Below are 18,509 nucleotides of genomic sequence, written 5' to 3'. Positions count from 1 at the left end.
AATAATAATAATAATAATAAAATAATAAAATCGTTTATTGCAAGAAAAACAATTACATTTTTNAGTGAGTGAGTGAGTGTCGTAAATGTGAAACTTTGCTTTCGCTTAACTTCGGAACTAAATGACCTACAGACTTGAAATTTTGGATTTAAAGTATGTGATTATAGCTTACTAGATGACGAAAATTTCTGCGTTCTGGTCTTATCCAGAGGTTCTCAAATAGGGGCCTGAAAATGCGGCGAAATGGTTCCAGTAAAGGATGGTACGGCAGTGTTTGCTTCGCGCTCGACTTGGCGGGGGCACTGCCGTGCCCCCAGATATGCTTGTGTTACGAGTGGGCTCACCACAATAGTCAAGCGGCGATGGGATTCGAACCCGCGTTCCTCGGATCTCGAGTCGGCTAGTCCGACTCCTTCACCGTTCGGCTTTCGTGGCTTCATTCTTTTTAATTACGTTTATTGCGCATAGTGTTGTAACTGTTGTAAGTGAACTTACGTTGTATTTCTTGTCGCTAGTGGTCGGCGCCGGCAGTGGTCCCAGTCCAGAAGTGGTAGACTTCTTTTTCCGTTTTTGCCTCTCCATTTCTTCGTCTATCTCTTTATCCCTGAAAGCAAAGAATTGAAGAGATGCTAGAATTTTTATGGGATCTTTTTAATGTTTTAAAAGTGATAATCGGAAAAAGATCGAAATACACAAATTAATCTGTAAAGTTAGTATTTTTTTGTAGCTGAAATTTGTGATTAAGCTGTAGAATTTGGCACCATGGCGATGTAGTCGTTAGGCCTTATTTCCACCAAAGCGGAGCGGAGAATTGTTTTGAATCAGATTTCCTGAATGATGAAATCTGATTGGTTATTCAAAACACTTTTCCGCACCGCTCCGCCTTGAAAACCAGGTCTTAGTTCCAACTAGCACAAAGTACAAATCACGGCGTTGATTGCTTAACCTTGGAAGTGTTGAATGGTCACCCATCCAGTATTAATCCCTTACCAGTTGACCTTGGGCGTGGGCGGCGGCACCCACTCCTTGGCGATGTACTTCTTCTGCTCGTACTTGGCGCGGATGAAGGCCTCCAGCGAAGAGTCGTTCTGCGGCCGCCGGAACGAGTCGGGGAGATTGGCTTCGTACACAGCGCGCGCGCGGGAATTGCCCATTTGTTGGAGGGATACCTGTAGGGATAGTGACGTCAAAGATGGGCGTACGTAGCTTCTTAGGGTAGGGGTTCCGAATCTTTTTCTTACCCTTTGAAAAAGATGCAGTAGAAAGACGGGCGGGTAAATTACGTGGGAGGGTTTTCCAGCGCCAACGCGGCGTAAAAGATTGACTCACGGCGCCCTTCTTTACTTTCTATGGCGCACCAATAGGCCTAGGGATGCGCGCCACTTTATCGATTTTGCCCATACATTTTGACGTCGATAAAGTTTATCACGGCGCGCATCCTAGCCAGGCAGGGCGCCGCGGCGCACACTTTGGGAACCCCTATCTTAGAGGGAAGATAGCAATGATGGCCGTACGTAGTTTCTGGCCCAGGGAGAAAATAAGTTAGTAAGACTTAGGGCGATGATGCACAGCATCTGATACAACCGGTTAAATCTTTATACATACAAAATTAAATAGGGATGGTTCCTGGGTAAAATAGGGATGGTTCCTGGGTAAAAAAGCAAGAGTTTAATTAGTCCGTCAGTTAGCTTATCAAAAACTACTCGACACGTATTTTTCTCTTTTTAAAACTAATGAAAATGTAAAGAGATAAAGCGTGCCAAAGTTCTAAAGAAAAGACCCGTGACGTCAGTGAGTGCGTAAAAGTACAGCACTTTGTGACGTCGTGCGGAACTTCAACACACTATAACTTTGTAATTAGGTATTTGTTTGTTTGACAATAAAAAATATACGTGCCCAATATTTTTTTATATTAAATTTGACAGACTAAAAAGTTTTTTTTAGGAAACCAGCCTAACTCGGATTCCAATCGATTGCAGTGCATAATCGCTTTAACAAAGAAAGATGCAAATTGTATCATATCACATAGCTTAGTCTCTATGGTAAGTAATAATATAATAATNACTTCAGAAAAATTGAAAGTTACCATTTTATAAAAATAAAATATTACCAAAATAATTAACTCTAACAATTAAATATCGCTAAAATAATTAACCCTAACACTAGCAATAAGGAGCTGGGTGCATTTAATTATTTTTATTTTTTAATAGTTATGTTTTGGGTATCTCATACATAAACGGAAATAACCTAATTGAAAAGTCACTTATTATGACGGAGTGACTGTTGTTTGACTGTAGAATGATATATGATACACGTGATACATGAAAATCCTTAAAAAATAATGAATCTACATAATTTTATCTCTCTATTTATTAGTATTATCCGAACAACGCAAACTTTACACTTAGCTTTCTTAACTTAGGCAATATGTAGGATAATCCTTCGTCCCAGTTTAGTGCATTTATGTCAAGGTTAAATATTTGCAGTTAAAACCGCAAATTAACGTAGGTTTTAAACCAGCGAACTTTAGTTATTGCATTCTGCTATACGATAACCGGGTAGGTACAAGGACGTGCTCTACCAAATGTACGTAAATAGCTTTAAGTACATACTTACATTTAAACATGAAATTATTATTGATTCAGTAGTTACTAAGGTAAATTTAGTATTTATAAAATATATTTGGAGGGTTGTGACTGTTTAACGTAATAATAGTTTTTACCCAGATATTTAATCAGTCTGGATGTTTTACGTATAAAACTTATATGGGTAATAATAATAATAAAATCGTTTATTGCAAGAAAAACAATTACATTTTTCATATTAATCTTGGACTCCACACTAGGCAAGCCTGTCTCGTGGAGGCCAGGAGATAACTTTACAATATTTTGGGTACTTAAAACTATTAAAACTATTATTAGAACATAAAAACAATAAAAAAATCAATAATTGTGCTGTATGTTTTATAAGTATGGGTTATGTATGTGTCGTGTATTAAGTAATTAGTGATTGATGATAAAATATTATGAAGTGTAGGTATGTCGTAGGTTACACATTTTGTTTATTGTACTATTCTTATGAAATGCTCTGTGTTTTCGTAATTTAGTGAGGTAAGCCATGTTCCTATTTTGTGTTTAGCCTCTCTAGTAGGTTTGTCTTTTATGTTGCAGAATTTTACTATTTTATTATAAATAAATGGGCTGAGAAACGTGTTGAATCGATGGGCAAATGAAGTTTTAGTTAATGGGACTGGGATTGTAAAAAATCTTTTTTGACAGGAGTTGTTTAAATCGGAGTTTAATACAGATTTGTGGACTGAGGTAGAGGTTAGTTGTATAAAGAGTTGTCTGACGCTAAGCAGGTTACATTCTCGGTAAAGAAGATCTGTTGGAAATAGGCGGTTTTTAAATAGCATCACCTTTAGAACTGAGCGCTGAGATCTTTCTAGTTGTAGTAGTGTAGAAGTTGCTGTACCACCCCAAGCTGTGATGCAGTACGTAATAAGCGATTGGCATAGGGCGGTGTATACGGACTTGAGCAGTTCTTTATCAGCCGAGGACCTCAGTAGCCTCATAATACTTACAATCTTCCTAACCCTTGCAGATACGACGTCAATGTGCTTTTTAAAATTTAACTTTTCATCAATAATGATACCAAGATATCTAATAAATTCGGTTCTAGAAATCGTGTTGCAGTTACACGGCTTATTGATATCGGGACTACAATTTAGAAAGAGAGGACTGTTTGGGCAGTGATCGGAGTGGATTTTTATAGGCATTGTATTTGTGGGTGCAGAAGCTAGGGTTTTGTGAAAACTAATAAATTTTGTTTTAGAGGTATTAAGTGAGAGAAGATTGTTGTTGAGCCAATTGCTTAGGGTAGCTATACCAGCTTCTGCACTACGATGAACGGTCTCCCAGGATTTGTCATGGAAAACGATAGCAGTATCGTCTGCGTAACAGATTACGTCGGCATTCTTAAGGTCAAGGGAGGTGATATCGTTAATGTATAGCAGAAATAAAGTTGGACCAAGTATGCTACCTTGTGGGACTCCAAATGAGATGGGTTGGTAGCTACTGACTCGCAAATCAATTTTGACACATTGTTGTCTATCAGTTAAGTAGCTTCTAAACCAGTCTAATGCTATGCCACGTATACCAGCAAGATCTAGTTTTTTAAGTAGGATAGGAATTGAGACTGAGTCGAAGGCTTTTGCCAGATCCAGGAAAACACCTATACAAGCATTTCCTTTGTCAAGATTATCTACGATAGTGTTAGTCAAGAGGTTTACCGCTTGTTCAGTTGACCTTTGTCGACGAAAACCGTATTGCCGGTCACTTAAGAGTCCATTATCTTCGAGAAATTTTGCAAGTTTTGAATGCAAGATATGAAAAAGTAGGCAAAAATCTTAATTGGATAGATAGTTATTAATTTATCCAGTTTTGATTTGATATTTTTTCAGACGAAGACATATTTTCGGCACCTAATTTCAAGAACTATTTTTATTAGACGAGCCACGGGCCAAGCTCAAGGTGAGTCCCGAATAGCCTCACTACAGTTTATTGCAGGCGGGGCCTGTGCACTCCGCAGCAAATGTTTTATTTATTGCAGCGTACGTGTTAGTAGTTCGTCTACCGTACAGTACAGCCAGCTATCTTATTTTCTATACTCTATTTCCATTCTATTCTATTCCTATTTCCTAGGTAAATTTTCTTATTTTTATTCGTATTCTTAAAGTAATGGTCCAAATAAATATTATTTATGAAGAAAGAAAAAATATTATTTTATTGAGATTGAATTACGTCAATTCAATGTGTATTTGCTTCTATTTTTAACCCACCAAATAAATAAAAACTTCGATAAATAAATCAAATTAGGTATTTCTCAACTTTTCGATAAAAATTTTGTTTAACAAAATTCAACTGTTTGTTTTCATTTACTGCAAGCTTATAAAGTTGTACGTTTTATATTGAATGCAATGAATTTCACGATTACACGTTCATTTTGTAGGTATTTTCCGTGCCATTGTAATGAATTTGTTAATTGTTAAGGACTCCGCTTACAAATGGGTTGCAATACAAATTCAAGTTTCAAAGTTTCTTGTTCGTTTCATCTTGGCTATAACTCAGCATGGGAGATGATTTATTTTACATTCGTCTGTTTAGATTACCGCGGCGCGCGGCGGGCAGATGCCGCGAAAACATTAGACGCTAGTCTTATAGCCACATCCTCTCTAATGCCGGCAGTTATGTAATTTAAATCTATGCTAACTATTCGCCTGACTAATAAATTACATACCCGTATATCACTGGGTTATTTAAGTCTTCAGGAGCTGTCTTAACCTCCTGTGTGAAGACTAAGAGTGGCTTTTAAAGACGCTATAAATCTGCAGTATTCGCTGGGTAACATTGTTTTTTTTAATAGCACTTTCAGATCTATGGTGATTGAATTCTATTCCCCAAGGAAGTTCATCGTTCAAACTACAAGCTACTCGTAAATTATAATCTTTTTAATAAAGATTAGTTAACTTGGTTCTCACAGTTTGAGCCCAGTCAATGAACTATCGATTGCAATCAAGTGGGTAGTCTTCAGCTCGTTGTCACGTCTGCCGCCGACTGCGGCCGCGGGCGCGGCTATCTCGGCTGCGGTCTGCGGTCGCGGGATATATTTAGCCAGCGCTGCTCAAGGATAACATAGGTTTTCCTTGAGATGAGCTGAGATGAGCTGCTGTCGGTACGCTTTATTACACATAAATAGCATGTGTTATGCAATTATATCTTACCACATTATGTATGTACAAGGATAAAATGTAGAGTTAAGACAATGTTGTAATGTTTTAATTATAATCAAAAAATTACACGTATAGAGACGGCTTATTCCCAAAGGTCCACGACACAACAGAATAGAATGCTATTGGATCAAATATCAGTGTAGGTAGTTTTATTTTAATTTTAGGCTGACCTATAAGTAATTAGTTACTAACAGTAAAATATAATTAAAATTTATTAAAATTTAATTATAAATTCCCAGTCTATAAATAAGTTAACACGAATTGATAAGTTGCACAATAGATAAGTCGGCATTGTAATCGCGTTGGTTGAAATCAATCTGTGCGATATTGTAAATTTATAGCCCCAACCAACCTACTATTGTGGCATGCCATTGACCTTTATGACGACAAAGGAATATTTGTACCATTTTTCTTTATGCCAATATTAATATTATATTAATCAATACGAAGGTATTAAAATAAAATAAATCCTTAAGCATTTCATATGACGCAGGTCGCTGCGCTGCCGCTACTAAGATCAACTAGGTGAATTGTAATTTAACAACAAAGTTACAACTGTATAGGTTGGTCAATAGGAATACAAATTATGGTTGAGAGTGAAAAATACAAATTGGAGACAGCGTTAAAATCTAAGAAAAAAAAAACTACCACATAAGTACCTACCCTATTATACTGCGAACGTGTAGGTATAGTTAGCAAACAAAGCCGGTCACGCTGGCCAGTCGTTAACCCGCTTTTGTCACCTAATGCGCTGTTTTATTTCCTAATTAGGCTTCGAAGTAATCTCATTACATCAGTACCGCAATACACACGAGTTTCAACTTTATGAAACTGAGATAAGATCCACGGGACACATTTAGAAGCACTGTATAATCACTTACCAAATTAATGGAGCAGTGACCGCGAATCCAATAAGCGCATGTGATTTTTAACTGGCTAGTCTGTATTTTGGTTTGTTATCACTTTATCAATGTGGATTTGGTAACCAGTCCTCGACCTAAATCGTATGACGGATTGGATGGATTTATCGCTAGTCAGGATGATAAAATAATTTAAAAATGAGTACTTACTTATTTTCATTAATTTTATTAGCAAATCAATATTAATTAAAACAGCTGAAGGTAATGGTTCACCCAATATTAATTTAGTAACTTAATCCTCATGAAGGAAAGTTTTCCTTATTGCTAATTAGGTCATTAGTGTTAAAATAGTTCATAATATTGTCAGATAGGTACCTACGAGTACATTGCATGTATTAATGCATAGATACATAATATGTAACTAACCAAATTAGGTATACTTAATATTGTATGAGATAAATAATCTTTTTTTTTCTCAAGAAGTACTAATTATATTCCTTTTTTCGTTCCATACTCCGATCAATTAGTCGATCGACAGGCACGATAAGATATAAAATAACTGATCGTGTGGGAGTGGGGAGTGTACCTTGCTATAAGCAGATTCCATGTTAATAGAGAGCTAATGTTAGGCAGTGTTAGGCATACAAGAAAATGTAGCTTTTTATTTTGATTAAATTCACGGTTTTCGAAGCCATTTTCATGAAACCGGTAANATGAGATGGGTTGGTAGCTACTGACTCGCGAATCAATTTTGACACATTGTTGTCTATCAGTTAAGTAGCTTCTAAACCAGTCTAATGCTATGCCGCGTATACCAGCAAGATCTAGTTTTTTAAGTAGGATAGGAATTGAGACTGAGTCGAAGGCTTTTGCCAGATCCAGGAAAACACCTATACAAGCATTTCCTTTGTCAAGATTATCTACGATAGTGTTAGTCAAGAGGTTTACCGCTTGTTCAGTTGACCTTTGTCGACGAAAACCGTATTGCCGGTCACTTAAGAGTCCATTATCTTCGAGAAATTTTGCAAGTTTCTTATTAACAATTTTCTCCAGAATTTTAGAGAAAGTGCTCAGTAAAGAAATGGGACGATAATTGCTTGGAGATTCTTTGTTGCCACCTTTGTGAATTGGGGTGACAGAAGCTGTTTTCCAGTTGTTAGGGAAAACCCCTGAGGAGAGGCTAGTATTTAGTACATGTGTGAGAGGTTCAATTATATATGGTTTAATTACTTTTAAAAGGCGGTTGGAGATTCCATCAAGCCCTGGAGCACTGTCAGTTTTTAGGCCCATAATTATCCCTTCAACTTCATAGCAATCTGTGGGTTCTAAGAAAAATGAATTAGATGGAGAGTTCGGGTTAACAACTTTGGCAGCTAATGTATCTTCAGTTTCATTAAGATATTCCAATATTTTACTAGAGAGATTTTCACCGACTGTCGAGAAAAAATTGTTGAAAGAGTCCAAGCAGTTTTCTCCGTCTGAAGTATTATTTACCATGTTTATTGTGGGGTTTTTAGTTTTGTTAGTATGGGTTATTTGTTTTATTGTTTTCCAGAGTAATTTAGGGTTAGTTTTGTGTTTTTCAAGCTCATCTTTTTCATATTTCGTCTTTACTTTCCGAATTAAGTCAATGTAGAAGTTTCTGTATCTAGTGTATATTTTTTGCTGTATTGGATCATTTGGGTTTTTTCGAGCAGTCAGGTGTAATTTGTCTTTATGTTTGGAGCATTTAATCAATCCGGGGGTCATCCATGGCTTAAGGTTATTTTTTGAGCGACTAACGAGAGTAGTGTGTGAATGCTTTTCAATTACTAATTTCAACACTGAATCTAAGGTATTCGCGGCATCTGTAGCATCTGTATTATTCATTAGGGTAGACCAGTCATATTCTTTCAGTTCTTCTATAATATTGCCATAGTTAAGAGTTATGCGGGATTTCTGATTACGTGGGTATAAGTATGATTTGCTCAATAAACCGGTTAAAACAATATCGTGATCAGTAACACTACTATGGCAGACAACAGAGGTGGCTTTACGTTTAGATCGGACAAAGACATGATCAAGACAAGAATTTCCCCGTGTGGGCTTGTTAACCGCAGGAAATAAGGCATGTTCTGCCATGAGACAAATATACGGTGCACTTAGATCAGTGTTGTTTATATTAATGTTAATGTCACCGGTGAGAATAAATTCGGATTTGTGTTTGGTAATTTCTAATAAGGACTCTAGTGAGCTTAAAAAAGGTGAGATATTCGAAAACGAAGGTGGACGATAAATGCCTAGGATAGATGGCTGATTAGGTATATCTACGCCTAAACAGTTTGCATCTTGGAGTTCAGGTTCATAAAAGGTAGGGTTTAGTTCCGATTTCACAAAAGCGACAACGCCTCCAGCTTGGTTGATATATTTTTCCGTACGATAGCAGGTGTAACCTTCGAGTGAATGGATTAGAGAATTTTCATTTAACCAGCATTCCGTTAAGATGAGAATATCAAATTTGATGTCAAATCGCCCGAGAGAGATGATAAAATTATCAAAATTCTTTTGTATGCTTCTTATATTAAAAGTGAGTATTTTAAATGTATACAGGTCATTTAGTACTTTTTTACACAATTCCGGGTAGTCTAATGTGTGGCATTCTACATTACAGGTATCATCTATATCCTGAGCTATCTGTAAGGGATTCATTTTAAAAGTCATATTTATGTAACGTCTTATTCATAAAACAGATGAGAAAAACCACACATTTGTAGATTAAGTAAGTTTGATGTCGCAGAGGGAACTGAGTAACACAAATAAAGTTAACTGGTGTTTTGTGACCTGAGATCTGATGTGAATACTCCATATAAGAGTCGGGACTAATTGCAGATAAAAATTCATATAAACAAGTTCGGCTACTACATGTCAAGATGTTCTGAGGTTGTTGGTAGTGTTGTGAAGAAGAAACAAGTGCATTAGAGTGTTGCTGTAGGTATAAGTATGAAGTGAGAGTTTTCAATTTGTTTTTTGTAACGAGTACTGGAGTTATACTGTTAGTTAACATGAAGCTTAGTGAACATTTAGTACAGTTCATTTGTATATTTAGCTGCTTGCAATTTCTATTTGACATGCGTAAGAGAAAGAAGCCAACTAATAATAACATGTGTTCGGTACGATATTTTGACATAAGTACTAAGCGTATAGCATAATAATTAATAGTAGTAATTATAGTCAAACGAACAGCATATACATTCATATGTAAGTTAATTAATTTAACTTGAAAAAATAATACTCTAAGGACTTTTCTTATGTTCAATTTACCACAATTTAAAAGAGCAATTAATAATAACAAAATGGTTAGGTACATACTATAGTAACAGTTTAAATATGTTCTTATTGATAATTTGTTAGTGATTAAAGCACAGTTATGCTCCAGCTTTTTCTCTAAACAAACAGCATAATACACATTCATATATAAATTATTAAATTTAACTTGAAAACTTAATATTATGAGATCTTTCCTTAAGATTAACTTACCAAAATTTAAAAGAGCAATTAATAATAACAAAAATAAAATGTACATACTAATGTAGCAGGCTGTATCTGTTAATGGAAAGCTGATAATTTTAGCGGGGACTTGACGCGGCAGCAGCTGACTGAGCAGGAGGCCGGGGGCTCGATGAGGATGTGTTAACAGCCAGGTAGCGATCCAGGTCAGAGTGGCGGCGAATATGAATGGGCCCCGCACCGTCCCTTTTGCGGACGAAGATGTTTCCTCCGTTGGTCCAGCAGTGTTTGTATTCGAGTTGTTTAGCACGAATTCTTGTTTCTCGAAATAACTGTCGATTTTCTCGGGTCAGTCGATCGTTGACGTAAATCGTGGATTCTGAGTTGTTGGGGTCAATGTCCTTTGCGTTGAGATTGCGTCTTGTTTTGGCCGATTTAATAAACTCGTCTCGTTTTTGTTTGCGTGTGAATCGCACCACGATGGGCCGAGGTAGTTGCTTATGATCTGTAGCTTTAGGTGGGCGGCCAATGCTAGCCCTCTTGACGTCGTCCAAATCAGCCTCGTTAAGTGTGACTCCGATCTTGCATGCAGTTGTCAGCACCACGTGATATAGGTTTTCCATTTTGTGTTCTGAGACACCGACGATCTCGATCTCGTTACGGAGCTGTGCTTGTGACTGAATATTTAATTGTTCTTGTAGAAGTTGTATTGTGTTTTCTTGTTCCAAGTTACGTTCTTCTAGGTAAGTAATTTTTTGGTTCGATTGAAACAGCTGATTGGTGATCTCATCTAAGCGCTCGTTACAGTTTGAGATAGAGTTGACTGCTTGTGTTAATTGCTGTTTCAGTGAAGCCATTTCTTCCCGACATTGGCGTAATTCTAAGGTGAGGGCTTGCATATCAGAGGGGTTTCGAACCATCAAGGCCTCTGGGTCGTGGCGTGAGGTGGCGGGAGTGGCCGACTTATCACCGCTTTTTTTGTTGACAGTACATTTGCAGTCCGGGCATATCCAAGTTGCCTTATCTTGAGGAGCCTTACCATCTCCATTGAGGCATTGCAGGTGAAAGGTTTTGTTGCAGGTCTTGTATGTACATCCAATGTAGTTTTTGTCAGAAATATAGTTCTGGCAAACAGAACATGTCTTCGTTCCCGAGCGTGTAGGCCGCATTTTATTATGACGAACGTAGAACACAAATACTTGATTCACTAAGCGCCAAAATTAAGTCCGCGAGCGGCCGGAGGGTTGAATGACCTTAGCGCGCGGGCTATCCGCGTCGCGTGAAGCGTCCTGTGTGCGAGCGCGAGGACGAGATTTTAAAGTGAATTAGTGAATTGGCGTTTAGTTTTTATGTTATTCTGAGTTGATCACTACAAGGGTTAGATGTTGCACTTTCGATTGGTATAACACTCAAGTAGATTTGTTAACAAAATACCACTTATAGTTCCAAAATACTGGACTGTCCTATCGATGACATTGACAGTGGGGCGCCACCGTCAATACCGGATCGCTGGTTCCGATTTTTGCCATGTTGGAAACCATATAGTTGAACGATGGTAGCGCCCCCCTGTCATTGAGTTTGGTGGGACAGTTCAGCGTGGGTCATCTATACTATATTTTTAAGAACAATAATCATAATCATCATTTCAGCCACAGGACGTTAAGTGCTGAACATAGGCATCCCCCAATAAAAGTAATTAATAAAAACTGAACCAAAGAAACCCGTACTTGCAATTGCTTCTTTCATAGTTAACAATGTTTCTCGCGTAATATTTCCGACTTTCCCTTTTATCTCCCTTTGATGTCCGACGATATCTGCCATCACCAGACGAGGGTCGCAGCGGAAAGAAAACGTCTAGACAAATCGTTTTTCGTGTCCTTAATTGGGTCTTTATTGGCGCCTTTTATTCGCGTGTTTTTTGAATATTCAAACGTACATCTATCCATATAAAAGCGAAAGGTCACTGACTGACTCACTCATCACGAAATTGCAGAAACTACAAGTGCTAGGACTCTCAAATTTTACATGGGGGTTCATTTTAGAACTTAGGTGCTCACTAAGACGGGATTTTGTAAAATCCAACCCCTAAATGGGTTATTTTATTCATTTTGAGCTTGAATGCTGTCGTTTGTAACAAGCCGTCAGTTGATTTCACAGTGGTAAAAAATCTTTTTTTAATATTAAACTATTCTGAAACTGTCTTTCCTTGTAACTAAATGTAATTTTCAGGCGCCCTACTTACATAAAAATTGGTTGCCCGTATAATATTTGATTTCATTCCCTCAATGATTTATTTTTGCAAAAAAAAAATCATTTGTTCTTTTCGTGCTTACTTATCCCATCTCCCACCAACACCTAATCGATAATGCTTGAATGGTTTACAAATGAAAACGTAACTAACAGAGTTAAGTACTTTCGTTTCTAAAAATATGAATTTCACGACCAAATTAAGTGGTTTAGGAATGCAGACCGTATCAGACAGATAAAGTTAAGTCTATAATATCAGTATGAACGTGACGTCGTATCTCAATAACTTGTCTAAAAGTCTTTCAGTTCTCGACTCGAGTACATTATTATGTTTTGTGAATGCTACATGTCATCAAGTACAATCAACAGCATTCAGATAAACATTTTTGTTGAATAATCGTTCTTATTTCATCTGAATAAGAGCCTACGTTTTAGTTTTATGTGCTCTCGTCCGTACATCCCTTTATCATTTCCAACGCATGCCCGAAGGAATCCACGCCCTCGCAAAAATACCAAGACGCCGGCACACAAAAAACGTCCCAGTTTCATACAAAACAACGGGCTACGCGCCAGTCATTGTGGGGTGACCTCCACCATAGTTCGGAGGCAACAGCCAGACCAATTGATGAAGTTAATTTGATAGCTGTATACCAAAAACACTAAGCCTAGGCGCAAAACACCGACTTTTAGTTGGCAGATAGTTGGGTTGGGCTGTTAATCAGTATGGGCATGTATGAAAGTGCGCACATTATACCGATTTGATATCGGCCGATTCTTCATACAAATTAGAATCGGACCCAACTATCGGCCAACTAAAAGTCCGTGCTCTACGCTCTAGGCTTAGGGTTACGATCCGCACCGACTCCGCACGGGTGCAATGTACCTACCTGAAATGTAAAAAATACTTCATCTTTATTTCGCCCATTTGCGACGACACTGTGACATCTCGAGATATACGATTTTTTGTTTTACCGAAATTCTGAACCGCATTCTTGCGTTCTATTATCTCCAAAAACAGAGTATTTGTTACTCCAAANACACTCAAGTAGATTTGTTAACAAAATACCACTTTGCGAGATTTTTTAACGACGAGCGCCACGAGGTGCGTGTGCACGCTGCGCTGTCGCGAGTCCGAGTCCTTAACTAACTAACTTACAACTTGTTCAGGTGTCCACGAGTCGAGGTTGACGCTCTTGACCTTGGAGATGTGGACGCCCAGGTTGCGGTGGATGCCGGCGCACCGGATGCACAGGAAGATGCCCAGGTTCCATGACGCCCAGCGAGGACCTGGTAAAGGATTCATCATATAAAATACCAGTCAAATGAAGTTGAATTTGCAAAAGATGACGTGCCAAACATCTTCAGGTCATTTGCTGCAGGCACTGCAATGCACAGGAGCACGGCATTTTTAATGAGGAAAATGGAAGATTTGGATACTCTTTAAAGATTAAAGATGGGTTGGGGAGTTGTAGTCTGCCAGGACTACACTGTTGTACACTTCCTATATGAAAGATTTAAATATAGTTTACTAAAAACAATGTGTATCCTTTATTATGTCACCTTGATGATTTCAGAGATAAAGAAGGCAACTTAAAGTTTTTAAACATTCTTGTCGTGCCTTTCGCCACTATCAATCGTCTCGCTCTGCTGAACCATTAGTATTTGACCATTGAGTTATAATGTACTACGTAGTAATATTACTTCAATGTATTTGACCCGTATTGCTTCGATTACGGTGAATAATACGCTCGTTGACATCGGACTTCTTCAAGGCAAGGTATATTCATATTGATACTGGGACTGGGCAAGATAGAGCGTACGAAGTTTGTAAAACAAAGAAAAGACACGAATCTATTTCCCATACTTTCCCACGACTAGGAATGCGTGGATGACCTTTTAACTGATCGTTTGCAGTAACCAATTTATAACTGAAAAGAAGTTGCAGTTCTTTCAAAGTTCTGATGCCTCCTCAATACCTTCAACGGTATGCTTTTCATTTGGGTTGAATAAAGTTCTTTTTTTGCTTTTTTGGGCCACCAACTAGACTCGTTCTTTTCGTTAGCATTTTGTCGCCTCTTGCCATCTGACGTTTAGGCCCGGTTTCCACTAAAGCGGAGAGGAGAGGAAGAACCAGTCAGATTTCATAATTTCCACGTAACCTCTCCGATCATCATCGGTTCGGAAATCTGATTGGTTATTTAAACACTTCCGATTCCGATTCGACTTAAAAATCGGGCCTTATAGCGACCGCTCCACTCTAGTCTCCTATCACAGAAACACGTCTTTACAAAAGCTTCTGTTGTTTTTATCAGCAGTTCCATCAGAAGTAAACAAATACATCCTGTAAATTTATACAGCGCTAAGTAATTGGCGTTTGCTTTAATCAAATTGGACGCGGTGTCTTTCCTTATTTTGTTAAAAAGGTTTTCCTGGAGTTAAGAGTGGCTCTTCATGTTTTATTTATCCCTGAGATAATAGTAGCACTGTGACGTTTTTATTATCTTTATCCTTTGCGATCTTAATTCCCACTTAAGCCTTAGGGTGCGTTCAATTTACCCAGCACCTTTGATTTCTTTGCTAATTCTTTGTTTATGGAAAAAAAGCCACTCACGGTTCTCGAATAGCGCGAAAAACTTTCGACTTCGAATCGTTTGCGTTTTACAACATAGCACTCTAGTATGTTACAAATATGATATACGTGATACGTCATTTACTAACATAAAGCAAAATCGATAGCATGTTGTTATGGACGAAGAAAACAATAGACCATTAAATCATATGGTGCCTTTTTCAACGTGAAAAATTGTCGACAAATAGATCACTTACTACTACCACAGTGTTGTAGAAGTATCGATAGTTTCTCGAATTTGAGACTTGGATAATACTGACATAATCATATGATATTTAACCAATAAAACTAATTTAAGTACCTAGTAACTTTTTTATTTCATTAATATTTTCGCTAGGTATTTTACTTTTTGACACTAATCCATAAAATTGTATGCAACTATTGCAATACTTTTTAATCAATGGACAAAAAAAAAATTAGTTGTACAGTTTTTTTTTTATTGATACATTGTAGATACCTACTACAAATTACACTATCGGAAGTGTACTACCGATATGATATTATGACATCACTAACAATGTTTCATTGCCGCGCGCCGCAAAGGTTCTCTGACCCATGACCTTTGGAAATGCAAAAAGGTGGAAACCCTTTGATACTAAGCCAAGGATTAAAGCCATGTTTAGTCTGATAAAGCTAAATTTAATTTATTTACCTGTTGGTTGTGTTGCTTTAGTACATAATCAATTACAAAATTTACTACCTATTCTTTTTCATATAAAGTCATCACATTTTTTTTGTAATTTTTAATTTAAATACATAGCATAATAATATAATAACATGTAGCTATGTGTCTCACAATATTTCTATTGAAACAAGCATTTGAAGGGTTTAAATGAGTAGTCATTCATTGTATACGCCCCCAGGCTAATGGTGATACCATACAAATTAATGGTATATTTTACTTAGAGAATCAGACTGATGATAGTAGAAGTGTAGATATTTAGTAATTGATGATGAAATAATTGAATTTATCTTTTTTATCATAACTTGCAGGTAAGTAACATAGAATTTGTTGTATATTAACTTTTTATTAGTGCTGATAGCAGCAGTAATAAATTGGATACAATGTAAAACTTCTTGGAACTAAAAAATAATTGAAGTGCTTTAATTAATATTATGTTGGCTGTTAAAGTAATAGTTTAGTTTGCCTAGGAAGTAAATGTTGAATAGCCTGTAAAAATCGATCCCCACAAAAAAGACAGCTGAAAAGTGAAAGAAAAAAACAAAGACCAAAAAGAAATATTTTGTTTGCATATTTAATTTAACCCATTATAGACTGAGTTTTCTTTCTTAAAGTGTCAGATTTTTGTTGTTTTAAATATGTTCATAAATAAGGTCTACATAATGCTATACAAGCATTAAAAAAATGATTCGACCTGTAATCTAGAAAAAAAAAATGCTGGTACCATATGGTACCGCTAGCCTCTTACCGTGTCAGTCGGTTAAATAAATAAATAGTTTCATTACAATAAAAGCTATTTTCTCAATAAATTATGGAAAGCCCAATTATTCCTATTAAAAAAGGAAATGATGCTATAATTTGCCTTTGGAGACTGACATAATATGATTGGCTAATAAATTAGATGCTGACCTTGGCATCCATTTCATCATTTAGGCAAACAAAAAGTAATTTGCCGTTTCCTCAAACTAACTGTTACAAAATTGGAAGACAAGGCCTTTTTTCATTGTTTGAACCTTTTTTTACAAATTTAAAAATGTAAATATAAAGAGGAAACAGGTAAGAGGAGAAAAAACACCTATAAAGGTGAGAGAAACTATGACTTAACTTTGTGACAAAATGTGGGTTTATGATTTACTGGAGTTGACTCCAGTAAATAAGTTGTTAAGCTTGAGCTTAACATAAATGCTATTGATATTTTTACAGAAATGTGGATGAGTTGTGAGTGACTAACTATGCAGGTTTACACAACTGAATCTTCAATTATTATTTATATCAGACAACAAAAAAGGTTATTATCATGCTAATAAAAATTTTATTAGTTGTATAATCATGATTGAAAAAAAAAAAGAATTTTGTTGCACAATTTTACTGCTTATTTATTAGTAGGAAACCAGTTTTTGCAATAATTTAATTTAATTTAACTTTTTTATAATTAGAATATCTCAACAGGAAATCTGATTGCAGTTTAGAAATATACAATTAATTAAGAAAGGAAGTAGATTATTTTGATGTATAAATTGAAATAACACTAAGTTTACTTCCTTTTTACCTCCCCTAATTAATAAAAAAGCCTAAAAGAACATTTCAAAGTATCCAGGAACAGTCTTGTATTTACTCCAAATCTCCAGATTAGTATTTCTATCTATTCTTTCTTATTCTACTAGCCTTTCAACTGTAGGTACATGGATGGAGTTGGATTGTTTCTTTATAAGATTCATTGAGGTTAATGGAATTAATTTCCGATACAGAGTGCTGACCCGACCCAGATGATGTACTGGGCTCCTAAAGTGCACGTAATTTGGCCTGGCATTGATAACACAGCAATTATTCGCGAATAAATGACTCACTGAATACGTTACAATATTTTTGAGGAAGGTTCAAGGACCTCTACACATTATAACCACTGTGAAGTAAAACTGAACAAACAAAACATTAGAAAGTCAACTAGGACAACAGAAGCTCGCGGATTATGAGTAATTCCTATGAAAACAGTAAAAATAAAAAATACCTTTCGCGTCACAGTCGACACAGTATTTGTTGTCTTCATCCTTCAGCATCTGCATTAGTATGTTCTGACATCGATCCTGGATTTGTTTGGCTCGATCTTTTTCACTTTTTGAAGTCATTTCTGTGAAGTATTCTATTTAAACGATAATACTTTCAACGAAAATGGGTGTAATGCTTGTTTGTTGAAGGAAAGAGAGAGACCATAGACGAAATTGACAGGACAAAGATGATGAGGTGTATTGTCAAATGTCAAAATCATTTGTCTATGATTTTACTTCAAAATTTTGATAATAGATGGCGTTAAAATCACTTAATAGGGATGTGATATAATCGATTATGTTTTAAAAGAAAATTGATTAAACACCATGAAACTATAGATAAAAATGGAGGCCACACTCCGAATACCTACTTGAAGCACAACCTATGTATCACTATCTCGCTCTTTGTGGGCAGACTCTCTCTTTTTAAATAAACAAAAAATATAAATTTGCTCAAAGTCAATGAAACTCAATGTAAAATCTTTATTTCTTGACATAGGTATCATTAAATGATAAGTGTAAATACTGGTAAAACATTTTAGGAAGAAATTACTGTGAAAAATGTGATTTTTTTTTACAATTATCCAATGTCGGAAATCACGAAATAAACACTTACACGTGGAATCTTAAGTCCCTTCGGGGACACCACGTACTACCGCAACCACGCACTACAAAATTTTGCACCATTTCTTGTGATAAAACAATGATTATGATTATGTCTTGTAAAAAATCTCAAACGAAATTAACTGCATAATAAACAAAATAGTAA

The 18,509-nt window shown here is 36.4% G+C and overlaps 1 protein-coding gene across 1 annotated transcript; it reads right to left on the bottom strand.

Moving 5' to 3' along the window:
* Positions 1-414: 414 nt before the first annotated feature.
* On the bottom strand, positions 415-17,926 carry LOC114361515 (stromal membrane-associated protein 1). Its single transcript, XM_028316574.1, has 4 exons — positions 17,704-17,926; positions 13,541-13,671; positions 991-1,169; positions 415-604 (listed from the first exon to the last, which is right to left on the bottom strand). Exons 1-4 carry the CDS (start codon positions 17,819-17,821, stop codon positions 415-417), a joined length of 618 nt encoding a protein of 205 aa, XP_028172375.1. The 5' UTR covers positions 17,822-17,926.
* Between the last annotated feature and the right edge of the window lie 583 nt (positions 17,927-18,509).

This window comes from Ostrinia furnacalis, unplaced genomic scaffold (assembly GCF_004193835.3).
Source record: "Ostrinia furnacalis isolate ACB-3 unplaced genomic scaffold, ASM419383v2 OfSCF5765, whole genome shotgun sequence".
Taxonomy (NCBI): Eukaryota; Metazoa; Arthropoda; class Insecta; order Lepidoptera; family Crambidae; genus Ostrinia; species Ostrinia furnacalis.
This window is presented reverse-complemented; position numbering and strand designations above follow the sequence as displayed.